Source organism: Artibeus jamaicensis, unplaced genomic scaffold (assembly GCF_021234435.1).
Source record: "Artibeus jamaicensis isolate MK-2021 breed Jamaican fruit bat unplaced genomic scaffold, CSHL_Jam_final contig_432, whole genome shotgun sequence".
Taxonomy (NCBI): Eukaryota; Metazoa; Chordata; class Mammalia; order Chiroptera; family Phyllostomidae; genus Artibeus; species Artibeus jamaicensis.
This window is the reverse complement of record NW_026521828.1, coordinates 9,576,262-9,593,370: the sequence shown is the minus strand read 5'-3', so window position 1 is coordinate 9,593,370 and position 17,109 is coordinate 9,576,262. Positions and strand designations below refer to the sequence as shown.

Sequence of the window (17,109 nt, the reverse complement as noted above, 5' to 3'; positions counted from 1 at the left end):
TTTAATTGTATTTATTTTTAGAGAGGGGGAAGGGAGGGAGGAAGAGGGGGAAAGAAACATCGATGTGCAAGAGATACATCAATCTGTTGATGTACCTGTGGGTGTGTCTCTCGCACACCCCTCTACTGGGGACCTGGTCTGCAACCCAGGCATGTGCCCTGACTTGGAATTGAACTGGCGACCTTTCGGTTCACAGGCCAGCACTCAATGTATTGAGCCACACCAGCCAAGGTGGAACTTTCCTTTCTCAGTTACCATTTCAGTCACAGTTGAAATTTTGCTTATTTTAAATAAAATGGATATATTACTTTTGAAAACAGAAAAAAATAAGAGTAAGAATAACATTATTTTAGTGGCCAAACGAAAGTCACAAGCTTCAGAGATCGGAATGGAAAGCAGCTACACACACAACAGCACACCGGGCAGAGAAGAACCGAAGTCACCTAAGACCGCCTTCAGGTCGTGCACGTAAATGACAGCGTTGTTGGACCCGGAGGCCACCAGACAGCTCAGCTCCGGCCGGCTGCCGTGCTCGTGATGCCAGCGAATGGCGTTCACAAGCTTGTGGTGCTGCTGGATGGTGCAGATCAGCTTCAGGTTGGGGACCTGGAATATTTCGATTGACCTACAACGGGAAAGACACCAAGACAAGAAAGACGGATAATCAATTTACAGCCACGGCAAATGGGTATCTCCTTCATCCCGCCACCAAGGAAAGGTGAAAGGTGAAAAGGCACAGGATAACCCTATTATTGCAAAGGTCAGTGTCTTACAAAGAACCAGGCACAAAAGGTTGTCTCTCAAACAGAAATTTTCAGCCTTAAAAAATCCCCCAAATCTCTGGGAAGTTGTGTTTATCAGGCTCTTGTAATAAACAGTACGAGGGAGAAGCTAACAGAAGAATGAACGGACCAATGGCTGAATTAGGACCATGTCACTATGAACGACGTGGGGACGGCATGGGGAGGCCTCCAGAGGACCTGTGCCTGGGCTCGCTGTCGAAAAATGAAGGGAGACGTAGGCAGTTCACTGTAGACGCCGTTGAAGCATAAAACAGCCACACACAGAGCAGGCAAACGCTCTCTTTGGAATGAAAACATCCAACTGATTTTATAATTCTCAAAGATGCAGAGAGCTCCTGGATCATTCACAGATATCAAGGATAAATCAGAGTATCAACTACAACTGGGCTTCCCCAACTAAAATTACACATGGCATTAGCCGGCCTATGACCAAATATATGTACAATTACAAAGTCTTTTTAAAAAAGAAACAAACACATACCCATCTTCATTGCCAAGAGCCAGGATTTTGCCATCTGCTTTCCAACTGATCTCTGTGTGTACAGGCAATTTGTACTAGAAAGCAAAATAAACCGATCTTGACTAGAAACATTGTTCTCTCCATGTATCTTACAAATCAATGATGGCAGCATTGGAAATAAATCCCCAGAGTTTAAAAATGTTCAAATTATACAACAGCCATTCTTATAAATAATCTACAAAATTAATCAAAGAACAATGTTCTAATTATAATTTCCTAATTGGAACAAAATGAAGCCAGTAAATGCTAAAAGTCTACCGTGTCTAACTTCATGAAATGACCTACGTCAAAACAGTTTTTAACCCACAATGAAGAATGAAATGTGCCCGCTGGCTCTGCCAACACTGGGTTCGTGGTCTCCTTAGCAGAAACCACACGCAATGTCCTTTTTTCTTCCTGTCTCGTTTGTTTCTTTCCACTTTCCCCAAACTCTCTGTGTTGGTGTTCGCTGAGGCTGCCTGGGCCCTCCCCTTGTCTCTTTAGATCACCTTGAACATGCCCACGGCTGCTTCAACTACCATTCATGTAAAGGGATTCTAAACTTCTGTTGCTAGCCCAAACTCCTTGTATGAGCTTCCGATCACACATTCAACTGCCACAAAGCTCGAAGCTCATCAGGAACAGGAATTTGGTCTCTTAAAATTCATTGCTGAATGTTAGTGTTCAGGTAATATTTAAGACAAAGGAGGACCCCGGCTGGTGTGGTTCAGTGGATTGAGCACCAGCCTGCGAACCATAAGGTCACTGGTTCAATTCCCGGTCAGGGAACATGCCTGTATTATAGGCCAGGTCTCCAGTTGGGGACCTCGAGAGGCAACCGATGGAGACTTCTCTCCCCCTCTTAACCGATCGATGTTTCCTTTTCTGTCTTCCCCCCTCTCTAAAAATAAATAAATAAAATCTTAAAAATGAAAGACAATGGAGGAATGTAGTCAATAAAAACTCAGTTTATGACTAAATGTTATTTTTATGCCAGCAAACCAAAAATAATGAGCAACAGTAAAATGCTCTTTTTGAAAGGCTAAGGAAATAGCTGCATTTATGATTTCACTTCAAAAGACAGTTCTGGCGTACAGATATATTGATAGGCTCGTACAGCAAATGGGATTAAATGCAGGAATGCGGGTCAAGGACAACAGGGAATTGTCTGTATTATTTTTGTAGCTTTTGCGTAAATATGTAATTACTTCACTAAAAAATGAAAAACAAATGACAATTCTTTCTTGAGCAACATACCCTGCAGCCATACCGGGACACCACGTTATAAGGTTATTTTTGCCAAGGTGTGACTCTGGAGGAAGTGCAAAAGATGCTTTTATATCCAAGATCTGAAAGTTTCTATTAAATCACCACTGCGACTGAAACATTTTTTAAATTAAGTTCCTTCCTTTACTCAAGGGTAAAGAATTCTAAGACATGTGTTATAACTTATAAACTCACTGAGTTTTGAAAGAACGTCTAAGAAATCTGACTAAGCATAATGGATAGCTCTGATAATGACATTTATTATGTAAGATGGGAAACCAAGATACAGAGATGGAGAGGAGAGTTCAGACCGCAAGAACTTACTTTGATGGAATTGGTGTCTCTGATGAGTTTGTTGATGTCGAAGGCCTCTCCGTTCAGCTTCCAAGGGTTATGCTGTAAGACAAGGCCTTCCCCTCCGCAGCTGTATAAAGTGAGGGAAGGCCTGTCTCCTTCTCCTGTGAGAGATAAGAAAGCCAGTCTGTTTTGCACTCTGCCAGCTGCAGGACAGCCATATCATACTATCGACTGTTTTAATAGAATTCTATTAATACGTTGTGATAAAGCCACAGTTCTTTACATCTGAAACTAGTTGCTGGGAGTAGGAGTACAATCAGTATACTAATAATTCTACATTAATATTTATAAAGCAGCGTGTTTGTTTTAAATATTCTTCTGCTTCATTCATGATAGTAGGTAGGAGTGCCAAAGCTGGAATCAGAAAAGTTTTCAGAGGTTTTAAGAATTCACCTTTCCTTTAGGAAGTAAGTTCTCTGCTGTGGGGCAATTAAATATATGAAGCCGCAGGACTTTCTATGACTAACTAGAAGGAGCTGCCCTCAAAGCAGTGATTTCTTTAGTGTTATAATAACCCTCCTGTTGATTTTTAGGAAGCAAACGGCAGTTCCGATGGTTTTCTGTTCGGGCAAAGTTTATTTTCACCACTGTTAGAACTCTGCCTGGCACAAGTCGGGGATCCGGCCACCTCTCTTGAGTGAATGAATGAACTACAGCCGCGGTGCTGCTTGAGTTCTGAGGATTCACACGCTCTTCCCTTGGCGACACAATTACTGTGGAAGTTTATAGTAGGCCAAGAAAGTTTACCAAAGATTTTTGCTGAACACACACATTTTAAAGATACTTTGAAAGAACTGTCACTTTAGGAGTAAGAACGATCAGGCTGAGGGGCTGCAAGAGGGAAGGCGTCAGAATACGAGAGGCAACAGGGTCATGTGAGAAGTTCTCGGTTTGCTTTAGCGCTCAAGGAGACTTATGGGTGAATGGTTCCCGACTTATCGCCCAGCACAGCTGCCCTCGCGGTTCCCTGGGGACATGGCAGACAGCACGAGCAGTCACCGCACTGAAATATTTATGACTATTGAAGACCTTAGGGTTAAACGAAACAAAGAGAATACTCCAGAGTTTATAAGACACTCACCAAGTGACATGGAGGGTATCGGTGGCCCCCAGGCTAAACTGTACACAGTCTTCTTATGGTAAGTGCTAGAAATCTGTGGTGGCCTGGGGAGATGGGGGTTACAAATAAAAAGATTTAAAACAAAAAGGCATAGTGGGAAAAACGCCTTTTTCCCCCCTGCATAAAAGGTCCCCATTACAAACTTACTTGCTGATATTGGAGAAAAACAGTTTAATGGTACCCTTCTCCAAACAGCTGATTGTAAAGAAGCAAATACTTAAATCACATGCCCTGTAATGACATTTGCTAACAAAACGAGTAAGTCTCAAACACATTTTACCCAGAAAAAAAAAAAGGTATCTTCCTCCCTCTTCCCGACCCACTCATCTGGCCAATTTGTAATCATTTCCCCTATCTCGCCCTCTGAGTTGCCCACTTTATTTAAATGTCAAATATTCTACGATCACTGCGGTTACTATATAGCAGTGTAAAGGCTGTCACAATGAGAGAAAAACAGGACTACACAGAAAATACAAACTGCTCAGTCCAGAGCTGTTACTGCTAAGCAGCACCGTGCAAATGTACTCACCACATATTCAAGTAAAAGACTCTTATTTTTAGTTTACCCTGTCATTAACATCGCATTCTTAAACTAAGACAAGATTTTTAGATTATCTCCTCGAAGCCCAGACGCCCAACACTTCCAGCCTCTGCAATATGTGGCTGGTGTTGCGCTTAGTCCACTCTGCTGTGGAGCTCGGAACGCAGCCCCAGATAAGATATAAAACAGGCGAGTGTGGCAGGGTCCCAACAAAACTGTTTGATTTGTTTATGGCTGGATATGAAATCATATTATGGAGTTACTGTTAATTTTATTAAGTTACATAGATAAAGCCAAGTACAGCAAAACGTGAACTGGTGAATCTCCCTCGAAGGAACAGTGGTGTTCCTTGGGCTAGACTTTCAGTGTTCCTGGATGCCCGAAAACTTCTGTAAACAAAAGCTGAGGGAAAAGAAAAGCAAATAGCTTTTATTCCTACAGGTCAGATGGGCTGAACCACCATCACCTGAAAAATATTTTTTTAAATTAAATTCCAAGTTTTAAGCCTTAGACTCTGAGCCAAAATCTTCAAGATGCTTCCCAGGCTAATTCCGATGATGTCCGGGTCTCTGAACTCAGACCTCGTCACTGACACCGCGGTCCCCGGCCTGACCCCAGAGCCACCCGTTCTCTTACTTGTTGGAGTAGGTGTCGTACAGCCCCACTTTCCCGTCGTCGGTGCCGAAGGCCAGGCAGCCTTCCTTGGCCGGGTGCCAGCACAGCTGCAAAGGGCAGGGTGAGGGGCGGACCATTAAGGGGGCTCTCAGGTTATCCTGCAGGCGTTCAAGGAAGAAAACTTCCTTGCTCTTAGGGTCTCTAATTTTATAAATTCTCATTATTGAGGAAAGAAACACAGATGTATTAAATGCAAGAAAAGGTTACCTGTAATCTCACCATCCAAAACTCCTATTGCCAGTATTATATTTTCCCAGAGTATTTTTTGTGAATAAACTTAAGATACATACAATGGAAAAAAATAGGTTCCAACGTGTGAATGACGGACATGATACACTACTGAGTGGGGAGAAAAGATGCTAGGACAATTCAGAAAACATGATTCTACTAGTACTTAAGAGCATTCGGAAGGACACGTCACAAATGGCCCACAGCAGTTCTCTGGATTACGGGAGTGGGGCATGGACTGGAGAGTAGAGCAGGAGAAGTTTTTGCTTTCTAACCTCCAGTACTATTTGGTTTTCTTTTTTTAACCAAAAAGATTGCTTTTAGACTAACTGGCTACAACAGATGTCTCACTTTGGAGAAAAACAAAAAAATGATACATATGGTTTTGTAATGTGCTTTCTCTTTTGTAATTTGCATTCTTCATGGGTCATTAAGAGCTTCTAACAATCAAAAAAAGACCTGCATTATCATTTTGAAAAGTTTGATACCACTCCGACATGTGGTTATATTTTAACTTAATGCATCTTCCATGAGGCACATCCAGGTTATTTCCAATTTCTTCCTATGAGAAAACATGGTGACTTGAACAAAGCTTTAATTTTAAATCCTAAATTTGGAGATAATGGGTTTGGTTAGAGAGGGTCCTTCTCTTTTCCTAGTTTCAAACTTTATTGGAAATACTACTAAACAATCTGTGATTCTCAGTAGAATTCATTTAAGTGAAAAGGTATTTTCTAAAAGAATTAGTTACTTGAAAAAAAGTTCACAGCAAGCTTAAAGAAAGTATCCTTACCGCCGTAACCTTGGACTTGACACCCTGCCAAAAACTTTTCACATCATAGTTGTTCTTTATGGAGAGTGTGTTCCACACGCGGATCATCCCATCCCCAACGCCTATGGCCAAACAGCCTGTGTCCACGGGAGAGAAAGCCAGGCTGTAGGCAAAGCCGCCGAGGGAGGGCAGGGTCCAGCAGCACTCCAGGGTAGCCATGTCCCAACATTTTACCTGAAAGGATGGAGGATTAGGGCCTAAATATACACAGGATCAGAGAAATGGGGGAAAAAAATCAACACTGCAAACAAGATGGGTTCAGAGACTATAATGTAATGTAACTATTCTAATAGGAACTGGAAAAGCATCTCTTGGGGAAAAAACCAGCTAGTAGACTGTAGAGCTCAAAGATCTCTCGGCATGCATTCATTCCCAGAGATGCCAAGTGAACTCAGGGCCATACAATTAATAAACCGGAACCCGGGCCTGCCATTCACAAGTTCAGTGGCCCTTCCACTCTCCTGTATTAGGGCACTGCCAACTTCCTCTTTCGGCAAACTCTAAGCAATAAAGATGGCCTCTGGACAGCGGAAAAATCAGAGTTATCTCAAAAAGCAAAATATCCTTTCATACCAAGTGGAAGAGCAGTGCTAAGTTTTTTGTTTTTAAAAGATTTTATTTATTTATCTTCAGAGGTAGGGAAGGAGAGAGGGAGAGAAGTATCAATGTATGGTTGTCTCTCGTACACCCCCTGCTGGGAACTGGCCTGCAACCCAGGCATGTGCCCTGACTGGGAATCCAACAGCAACCTTTTGGTTTGCAGGCCTGAGCTCAATCCACTGAGCTACACCAGCCAAGACCAGTGCTAAGTTTTTATCTATCAATCTATCTATCTATCTATGTATCTATCTATCTATAGAGGGGAAGGGAAGGGAAGGGAAGGGAAGGGAAGGGAAGGGAAGGGAAGGGAAGGAGAGAGGGAGAGAAACATTGCGTGGTTGCCTCTTGTGTGCCCCCTGCTGGGAACTGGCCCGCAACCCAGGTATGTGCCCTGACTGGGAATCGAACCATGGTTGTTTGGTTCCCAGGCCCACGTTCAATACACTGAGCCACATAGGCCAGGGCAGTGCTAAGTTTTTAATTGTCACTTGTTTAACAGAGGGACTTGGGAGAAAAAGTCTATCAGATGAGCCTAACTTAACTGCAAGAGTAAGGCCATAGGCTCTTACAGCCAGTTCAGCCTTAAAGATATTCCACCAAGAGCAAATGGTTTGAAGCTCGATGACCTCACACATCCTCCCGCAGGCCCAACCACTCTTCTTTATCGCGTCTGCTTTAGCAAACAGGCACTTCGGTGGCTCCTGGCTTTCCCCCTGCCTCTCTGCCATTAATGTGTTTAGTGCCCATCAGTAACAGTAGCTGTGAAATTGGGACTGGGGGCAAGGTGCGGCATGAGAACTGACGATTGGTTGGAAAAAACCCTCTAATCCCATCTAAGTCATAAGGGCGCTGAATGTGCAGTAAGCTGTTCTTACATCTCTGTCCATTGATGTGGAGAGCAGCAGCTGTTCGTCATCCTCAGTCTGCAAAGGACACAAATTAAACACAATTCTCGAATGATTCTGCCCTTCTGACGAAGCACCAAAAAGCGTGTGTTTCCGTCTCCAAGACTGAGTGAGGTCCCACAACAGCAGTTCGCCTCTGCGAAGAAACAACATGCATCAGCGCTCTTTCACAGACAGTCTGAAAGAAGACATTCTGGGCACGGAGTATGGGCCCTCAGTTACAAAATAACTCTGTTCGATGTTCCTTTAAGGGCACAAAAACCGTGTATTTTGAACTACGCACAGAATACCGCCGGAAGCACGCAGAGAAACAAAGAGCCACCCCTTGCGGGGGGGGGGGGCCTGGCAGCTCGGGGGACCAGAGGCAGTGGGCACTTTGCCAGGTCCTTCCTTCTCCCGGGACCAGTGACTGTGCTAGACTACCCTTTGAACAAATCTCCCCAACAGCTTTAATGAGCAAATGCCACCCAGTCCCGGAAGCTTTAAGACATAGTATCTCCTTTCCGAGTCACTGGGGGGTGGTGAAGGGTCACGGCCATTGTTTGGTTTTATATGCTTTACCTGTATGATTTCATTTACAGGCAGGGGCCTTTTTGTTAAATTAACTTTTTTAAAAAGATTTTATTTATTTTCAGAGAGAGGGGAAGGGAGGGAGAGATGGAAAGAAACATCAATGTGTCATTGCCTCCCATGCACCCTCCACTGGGGATCCGGCCTGCAACCCAGGCATGTGCCCTAATCAGGAATTGAACTGGCGACCCTCTGGTATGCAGGCCAGCACTCAGTCTACTGAGCCACACCGGCCAGGGCTAAATTCACTTATTATCTCAAGCAACTAGAAGCTGGTGCTCAAATTTATTTAATGAATGGCTATAAACATCCTAAGAGATAGGAAATACTGTAACCTCCCCTTTTTATACGTGAAGTAACTGAAGGGTCTTACTCAACAACACAGCCGGTCAGTCAGTCACAGACTGATTCGGAAATTCAGTTCCACCTGACTTAAGAGGTCCCACTCTTACCACCTGTGCTTACTTGATCGTCATACAACTCTGCTATTGGACAACACAGATACTGGTCTCATGATTTTCCCATGACAAAAGGCCTGTCATGCCATAAGCCTCGGCCATTGCTTTCCCCATCTTCTTCTGTGTCTAGAAAAAGAAGTCTAGGAATTCCTGAGCCTATAGAAGAAAAAATATGTCAAAGAACATGAACCAGAAAAAGACTTACCCAAAACAGCTAGATACCAGCTGTGTCGGCTGATCCTTGGGCCAGTGGAGTGTCAGCCAAAGGCGCTCTTTCACAGTGGGGTCTACACCTCCTCTTCGCTTTAGGAAGGGCAGTTTCAAAGTCATCACACCTGCAGTTTAAAGAAGGTCCATGGGCACTCAAGATAATGAGGCAACTATATTTTGCTGTGTATAATGACCACATACCGTGGGCATAATAACCCTGTGTATAATGTGCACAGAAACGTGGGCGCGCATCGTACACAGCAAAATACAGACACAATAGAGTAACCCCATTGTCTGTGGTTTCAGTTACCTGTGGTTGGTCATAGTCTGCAAATACTAAATGGAAAACCCAGATAACAATTCACAAGTTGTGAATTGCACACTGTTCTGAGTAGCATGGTGAAACCTTGTGCTATCCTGCTCCTCTGTCCTGCTCCGGACACGAGTCATCCTCTGTCCAATGTGTCCACGTTGTACATGCTCCCCACCTGTTCGTCACTTAGTAGCCATCTAGGTCATCAGCTATACTATTGTGGTCTCCCAGGGCTTGTGTTCAAGTAACGCTTTACCTAATAATGCCCCCCAAGTGACTCACACAACTTATTACAGTATATCGTTATGACGGCTCTATTTTATTATTAACATTATTGTTATTAATCTCTCACCGTGCCTAATTTATAAGTTAAGCTTTATCACAGGTAGGTACACATAGGAAAAGGCATAATATATATATATATATATATATATATATATATATATATATATATATATACATATATATAGGGTTCGGCGCCATATGCAGTTTCAGGCATCCACTGGGGCTCTTGGAACATATTACTGTCAGATAAGAGGGGATTACTGTAGGGTTTGTGGTTTCAAAGTTTGTTAGTTTGGTTACTTAGAATTCAGGCCTCGTTTTCTCATGGTAACACTATTATGCACAGTGGTTAATACAAGCCTAGCTACTCTAAGCCAAGCAAGCTTTTACAGGCTGTCTGGGCAACTCAGACACATCAGGAATACTGGTTGGGAAAACAGGTTACCCAGGTGGTAACACAATCTGATTCTCTAAAGTCGGAGGGACAGAAGGTGGGATTCCTTCTTCTAGTTGACAAGAAATGCGACAAAAGGCACAGAGGGCATGTGGTTGCTAACCTGCAGGGGCAGGGAAGTCCCCCCTGTCCTGCTACTTAACCAGCCTCTTAGTTCCTCTGGTGTATCAGAACCCTGGTGGGACTTCTAAAAATACATGCGCCAGAGCCCGACTCCTAGAGATTCTGATTTAGTAAATTTGAAGACTGTTGTCCGTAAGTTTAGAAGTTACCCTTCTAGACAGATTCTTTTTTTTTTTTTTAAGATTTTATTTATTTATCTTTAGAGGGGAAGGGAAAGAGAGGGGGAGAGATGTCAGTGTGTGGTTGCCCTCGTGCGTCCCCTGCTGGGAATTGGCCTGAGACCCAGGTATTACAAGAGCGGGAAGTCCGACTCCCTGCCTAGGAATCCAACCTCCATCCTTTGGTTCACAGACCTGTGCTCAATCCACTGAGCTACACCAGCCAGGGCCGTCTAGGCAGATTCTTATCCTGATGTTGTCCCCACTTGGGAGAATCAGCCAAAGTATGTCTAAAAGCTATCCACAAACCTTAAAATATTCTGTGTCCCCAAAATACAGACAATTATGCTACTAGTTACTACTGACTAAGCCCTAAATGTGCTACTTGCTTTACATGTACTAACTCATTTGGACAAAGATGACAAGACTTCTATAGTTTTAAATAAAGTGGAGAAAGAAGACTGCTATAAAGAGAAAGGCTAGATTTTGTACTATACAGGTAACATCCACTCTGCGTGGAGTTTCTCTCAATCTTAAGGCAAAAGTGCTGTTCAAAGAAATGACTGGGAAGGCTGAATGCCCCGAGGGTCTTGTAATTTGGATAACTGAACTTTTAAACAGTGCGTTTAAACATGCACTTCTCTATTGGGCATATATTATTTATTCTGATTGGTGCATTAAAAACTCTAGCTCTAGTGGTCTTTGCTATTCCTCTGATCTGGGCCTTGCCAAATTCCAGTATTTCCAATCTCATGGCAAACATTTTATGCTTTTTGCCAACTAGAGATCCTTCTATGAATGTACCAGAAAACTTCATCTCCAACACCAAAGCCAGATATTAAGTACAGACAGTTCTAGTCCAGGCCAGGCTGGGAAACAACTCTGTGGATAGTAAAGTTAATGAATTGCTTTTGATGGGTGGTACACTCTTAGTACAACAAGGCAGAATAAAAAACCTTCTGCTTCTACCAGATCAATATAGGTTATGAGGCAAAAGAAATATCGAACATCAATCTTACCTCGGCCTCTAGAGCAGCTCCAGATTCGAATGGTCTGATCTTTGCTTCCAGTGGCTAAGTAGCAGCCTTTTGCCACTGGAGTTTGTGCCCTAATTTTCCCATTAGGAACTTCAGGTTCTTCTAGGATAGAAATAGAAATTTTGTTTTTAATTTACATGGAACGGGCACTTATCTCAGAGGAAAACAGTTTGCAAGGGTTCCCGAAACTTAGCTCTCCTTTCATAGACCTCATCTGTAAAACCTAACGTTTTAAATATAATTCACATGATACAGTTCTACCCACTGTGTTCTTTAGCTCCATAGATCCCTCCCTTAAACGACCCCTACCTGAATTTTCCTCTTGATTTATGGATAAACAGTCTTCACCAGGCAGGGGACACCAAGCTATGGAGTGGATCTCGTCGTCATGGCCCCGAAGCCTATGAATAACTTCTCCTTTCTTGCTGATGTCAATTATAACCACTATGCCATCCTTGTAGCTGAAAAACAAGAGTTAAAAAATATTTTGTTTTCCGGGAAAAATTTTGTCTTAGGAGTTATGTGCATTTTTAAAAGTTAAGCGCATTAGGGGTTGGGGGGAAGGGAAGAAGAAAGCATTAATTAACTTTGTCCTTTTCCCAAAGTGTTCATTTCACGCGCCCTGATTTTTTTAAACCCTCTTCCACGACCCACTCTTGTCATCGTAATAGTGTGCATGCTGCCCGGCACAAAGCTCAAGCTGGAGCACGCCTGAGTTCTGAGTTCTTATAGGCGCCCGGCAATTCCTCCAATTAGAGATGAACTCTCCTAATATGCTCAGAAAACACCACCTTTTTACCAATGGATCCTGCCGTTCTAATGATAAAGTTAACAAAAGCGGCAGAACTCGAAATTGTAGACCTGGATGCTCCAAGGCTATCATTTATTGCATTCAGAAGAAACTGAGACATTCTAATAGCTTTTTTAGAGTGATAAAGTATTTTAGACATAAAGTATCTACCACCCAGCCTAAGATAATTACTAATACAGTCGATGTGCTCTGTGTATCTCACCCTGACCAAACTCTGTGCCTCTCTTCCCCAGAGGAAAACTGATAATTGTGAATTTTGTGTTTCACCATTCCTAGCCTTTTTGTTTATATTCCTAAATAAGATACAGAATTATTTTGTGTGCTTTTAAACTTTGTATAAATGGTATCACATGGTCTGTTTCTCTGCGGCTTGCTTTTTTCACTCATTCTGTTTGCACGTCGGCTGTTTGCACGTCGGCCACGCTGACAATGCAACCGGCCCCAGTTCCTGGCCAGCCCTTCACACTACCGTGCAGACTCCACTGTGTGAATACACCTCGTCTCTTTGTTCATTTCCCTTCTGAAGGGCTTACATTTTTAGCTATCACAAACAAAAAAGTGCTGCTATTATTGTTCTTACACACACAAGACAATTTCAGATGCCTAGTAATGGAGCTGTCAGGATGTAAGGCACACACCTCTTCACTTTACTGAAAAATGCAAAACTGCTCTCCCGTATTTTGTATTTCCTACACGCTACACAATTCTGCAGGGGAAAATGCCATTGACAGCTTTATTTATTTAGTTTTCTCCTTTTGTAAATATTTTTTTCCATTATAGTTTTACTAAAAACTAAAATAATAGAATATATCCATCTTTGAAGACATGGACTTTGAAAATCACCACGTTACACAGTATAAGACCCAGGCCATTGAGCTTTTAGGGAATAATCACCATTTCGAAGATCCTTGGAATACAAATCATTCTCATTTAACCTTGTGTCTGAACGTACCTGAGAGACTCTTCTCTTCTTGTGAATGGCAGCTCATCTTTCAAGGTCAATTTGATTTCATGTTCTCTGACCCCTACTCAGCACCCTTCCCGCTCCCTCTCTAGTCCCCCCACTGCAGCAGCCCTCCCACTGCACAGAGACGGCCAGTCGCCAGGCCCCTTGCGTCTTCACCATTACTCACCCACCCCTGTCTTCCGACCCTTCCCCTAGTGCAGCACAGATTTCATGACCCATCATTATAATCGCTCCTTTAAATATAACTTTATCTCCTTGTCCCCTCTCCCTTGTACCACAAAATCTCAAACCTGGTTGAATTCAACAATCTCCTTTCTCAACCAGTTTGGATAAAGTCATGACGATCGTCCTTAGCTTGGCCTTCAACAGGGGTCATTGGACATACAATTGTCCTCAGTAAGTTCATTTTCCTATGCTCTAAGGTGACGGTCTTCATACCTTATTCCTGCATCCATGCCCTTCACCACCCTGAACTTGACTCCATCTCCTCTCTGACTTATGCCTCAGAGAAAATCTGAAGCCATCATAATGAAGCACCCTCCTCCCAACCAGATCTACAAACCTATCCACACCCATTTCCATAGTCTCAGGGGTTCTTTCTACTTGTGATCTGGATTCAGTCCCCTCTTGACTTCTCCACATCACTCCTGCACTTACATGGGTTACTCCCACAAGAAGCTCTCCCTCTCCTGCCTCATTTCCTTCAGCATAAAAACACACCCTATTATCTCCCATTTAATACTCTCTTGACCCCCAGATACTGCCTGGCTTCATGTCTATGCACATTTTTTTTTGTAACAAACTTTGTGAGAAAGTTGTGTCCATACATACTCATTACCTTATCTCCCCCACCCCACCTCCTAAATCCTCTCCAGTCGGACTTCTTTTATCCAATCCTTCAACCGGAGGGAAGGGACGTCTTTGGGACAGAAGTAAATAGAGTGGCGTGGGCAAGGGGGAGGCCCACTTGAGCAGCTCCTGTGAAACAACCTTGGTGATCAATAAGGAAACAGAACCCAACACCAGATCACGTTCCCAATCTAGAGCCGAAAACCAGAGACAGAGCTGGGTCATTTGACTCTCCTGGAGTAAAAGTTATATCCAGAGGCCAGCAAAGAGGGAGAAAATGGTGAAAGAGGGTGGTTCCTACATTGGGAGGTTGACTGGAGAAATGAGATGTGAAGAATGAGGAAACTATAATACCATGGAAACCAAGGAATTAAAAACAGTGAGAGAGACAGTAGGGCCTGGAGGGCACAGGAATAAATAAATGATCCCAAGGGCTCAGGGGGAGTGCTTACCACCTGCGAATGGTTTCCTTTGAAGAATAAAGGGACAGGAAAAGGTAAAGCAAATGCAAAACATGATCCTAAGCAAAAATAAATGATCAACACAGATAGTCCGGTACTTACCCAATGGCTACTAAATCTTCATGATGAGGTGAGCAAGTAAGACAGAAAATCGTCCTGGGTTCTATAAAGAGGTGCTGGCTGTCACTTCTGTTCAGCCAGTAACAGAAAACTACTCCTTTTTCATCTCCAGATACTATTAAATCCTTTACTCGAGGAGACCAATGCAATGCTGATATTGTGTGCTTTAAAACAAAACAGAAATGCATTTGCTTCTCATTTGTCAATGCTGAATTTTACTTAGTTTTTAACCAGTATAGTACTAGGCACATTATAGATGCCTACTAAATACTGTTAGCACCACTTGTATAGAAAATGGTAGGAGAATTTAGGCTATTGAGCATCAAAGAACCATTTACAATATTCTTTTCCTTTAATAGCTTAATGGAAAAGTTCTTAGAGTCAATAAGTCTTTTCCTTTCCTACATTCTCTCAAAAGGCAGGTTTATCAGGTAATCTGGTTTAGAAGCAAGTTTCATTTACTGATTTATAGTTTATATCAGGAATCTATGTCATGTAAAGAACCAGAGAGTAAATATTTTAGATTTTGTGGGCCACATTGTCTCAGTTGCAACTATTCAGCTCTGTGGATGTAGCACACCAGCAACCAATACTTAAGTTGTGGCCAATACTTAAATGAATGACTGGCTATATTACATTAAAACAACTTGCAAAAAAAGAGGCAACAATGTAGTTTGCTGAACATTGGTTTATAAGTGTTGCCTTCCAAAAATGTTTCCTAAAATATGGAGCTTATTAACTAATTAATGGACACAATTATAAAAGTTACCTTGCACAGTTCAACTAGCAAAACTGTACTTGGCACAGATCTATAACAACAAAAGAAACTGCAGCACAGATCTATAACAACAGTCTGGGAAACCAGTAAGCCATGGTACCTGATGAAGTGCATGTTCCGTCACAACTGTTTTTGTCTCTACATCCCAGATTTTCACAGTCCCATCGTCGGAGCTGGTGGCACAAAGGTTGTACTGACCAGGGTGATGAGAAAACGTGAAGCCAGAGACTCTTTCGGTGTGTCCCACCAGCTCCCCTATGACTGCAAGCAGAACCAGACTCCAGGTTAAAGTGCTACCTAAGATTTCTGGCCAAATCATACTAATGTTAGATGGTGAATGGGATTTCTCTTATTCCGTGGTATAACAAAAATGTCCAGGAACTCACAGTCAGCAACCCCAAATGCTCTGCCATGAGACCCCAGCTAAGTCATTTTATCTCATTGAGCCTCAGTCATCTCAAGAGTAAAAAATGCTGTTGAAAGTCCGTGATATGCCTAGTTCACACGGGTGAGGAGCAGCCCAAATGAAGACTGTGATTCTTCTTTAGATCTGGCCAGAGAGCGCTTGGTATCTGCCATGCCGCATCCCAAGTATAATCAAAACCTCATTTGGAGCCTAAAAGCACTTGGCTCGATTCATTCATTTTACAGAAATAAGTGTCATACATTCGTAGGATCTTGTTTAGGGCCTGGTGCTGTAGGCAGCTCCCAGACGCAAGAAAGGATCATAAGGGGTCTGTGCGCACTGGGTGGGGGAGGGAGGCCGCAGATGTTAAAAATACTTGGGTCTGCACAGGGATACTTTCTAACAAGCGAGGAGTCCCCACGTGAGAGCGCCAGGAGGCGGGACAGCTCATCCACAACGTTGTGTAGCTCAATATTGGGAGATCGGAACGCGACTCAGCTTAGGGGTTGTGAGCAGACTCTTCCTTCTGCCTGGGCCTCAGTTTCTCCATCTGTAGAGGGATCTTACTTAGGGTACAACAAAAATATCCAGGAACTCACAATCAGAAATCTCCAATGCTGGTACTAGCTTTGCCATGTGCTTTCAGATAAGTCATTTTATCTCCTCGAGCCCTCAGCACGTCTGAAGACGTACTCTTGGTACCTCCAGGGAACGTAAGAAGTGCAGAAAAAGTGGGGGCAAGAAGAGGGAGTTACCTCGAAATGGGGGCGTCCCGGGGATCGCGCCCGCGCCTGGGCCCACGCGGACAAGGAAGACGGAGGTACGCGCCGCGAACCCGAAGAGGCCCCCGGGCACGGCATCACTACATCGGGTGCAGTACCAGTTAGGAGAGGGCGGTAGCGTGCGCGGCTCCAGGCTCATGATCTCCGGCCACTAGAGAAAAGGAAAGGAGTCACCGAGGCAGACCGTTTGCAGCCCCACGCCGTAGCCGGGAAGGGGGCGGGACCTAACCTCGGAGCCCCGCCTCCACGGGCCCTCTGCTACGGCGCGCGCGGAGGCCCAGGCCGCACAGAGCACGCTGCTCCCGCCGCCCCAGGGCTTTGATGAGCCCGACAGTCTTGGGAACATTCTACTCCCAACCTCGCCTGGGGCAGCAGGACCTGTTGCTGCCTGAGCGCAGCCCCGGGTTCAGGCGTTCTTGCTTCCTACAGTCAAGGTACAAAATGACTGGTGGAGTCATATTCCCGCACTGCGGATTTATTCTTTGGCCCCGTTTAATGCTG

General features: G+C 43.7%; 1 protein-coding gene across 1 annotated transcript in view; it reads right to left on the bottom strand.

Moving 5' to 3' along the window:
- The window catches only part of GEMIN5 (gem nuclear organelle associated protein 5), a 37,452-nt gene extending 20,639 nt beyond the window's left edge, over positions 1–16,813 (bottom strand). Inside the window, exons 1-13 of the mRNA XM_037152245.2 lie at positions 16,582–16,813; positions 15,521–15,681; positions 14,625–14,806; positions 11,744–11,895; positions 11,417–11,536; positions 9,060–9,189; positions 7,797–7,962; positions 6,283–6,495; positions 5,223–5,308; positions 4,007–4,089; positions 2,893–3,026; positions 1,285–1,358; positions 444–625 (exon numbers count right to left, since the gene is read on the bottom strand). Coding sequence (XP_037008140.2) covers positions 444–625; positions 1,285–1,358; positions 2,893–3,026; positions 4,007–4,089; positions 5,223–5,308; positions 6,283–6,495; positions 7,797–7,962; positions 9,060–9,189; positions 11,417–11,536; positions 11,744–11,895; positions 14,625–14,806; positions 15,521–15,681; positions 16,582–16,747 — 1,849 coding nt within the window. The 5' untranslated portion in view covers positions 16,748–16,813. The remainder of the gene's footprint in view (positions 1–443; positions 626–1,284; positions 1,359–2,892; positions 3,027–4,006; positions 4,090–5,222; positions 5,309–6,282; positions 6,496–7,796; positions 7,963–9,059; positions 9,190–11,416; positions 11,537–11,743; positions 11,896–14,624; positions 14,807–15,520; positions 15,682–16,581) is intronic.
- Positions 16,814–17,109: the final 296 nt, after the last annotated feature.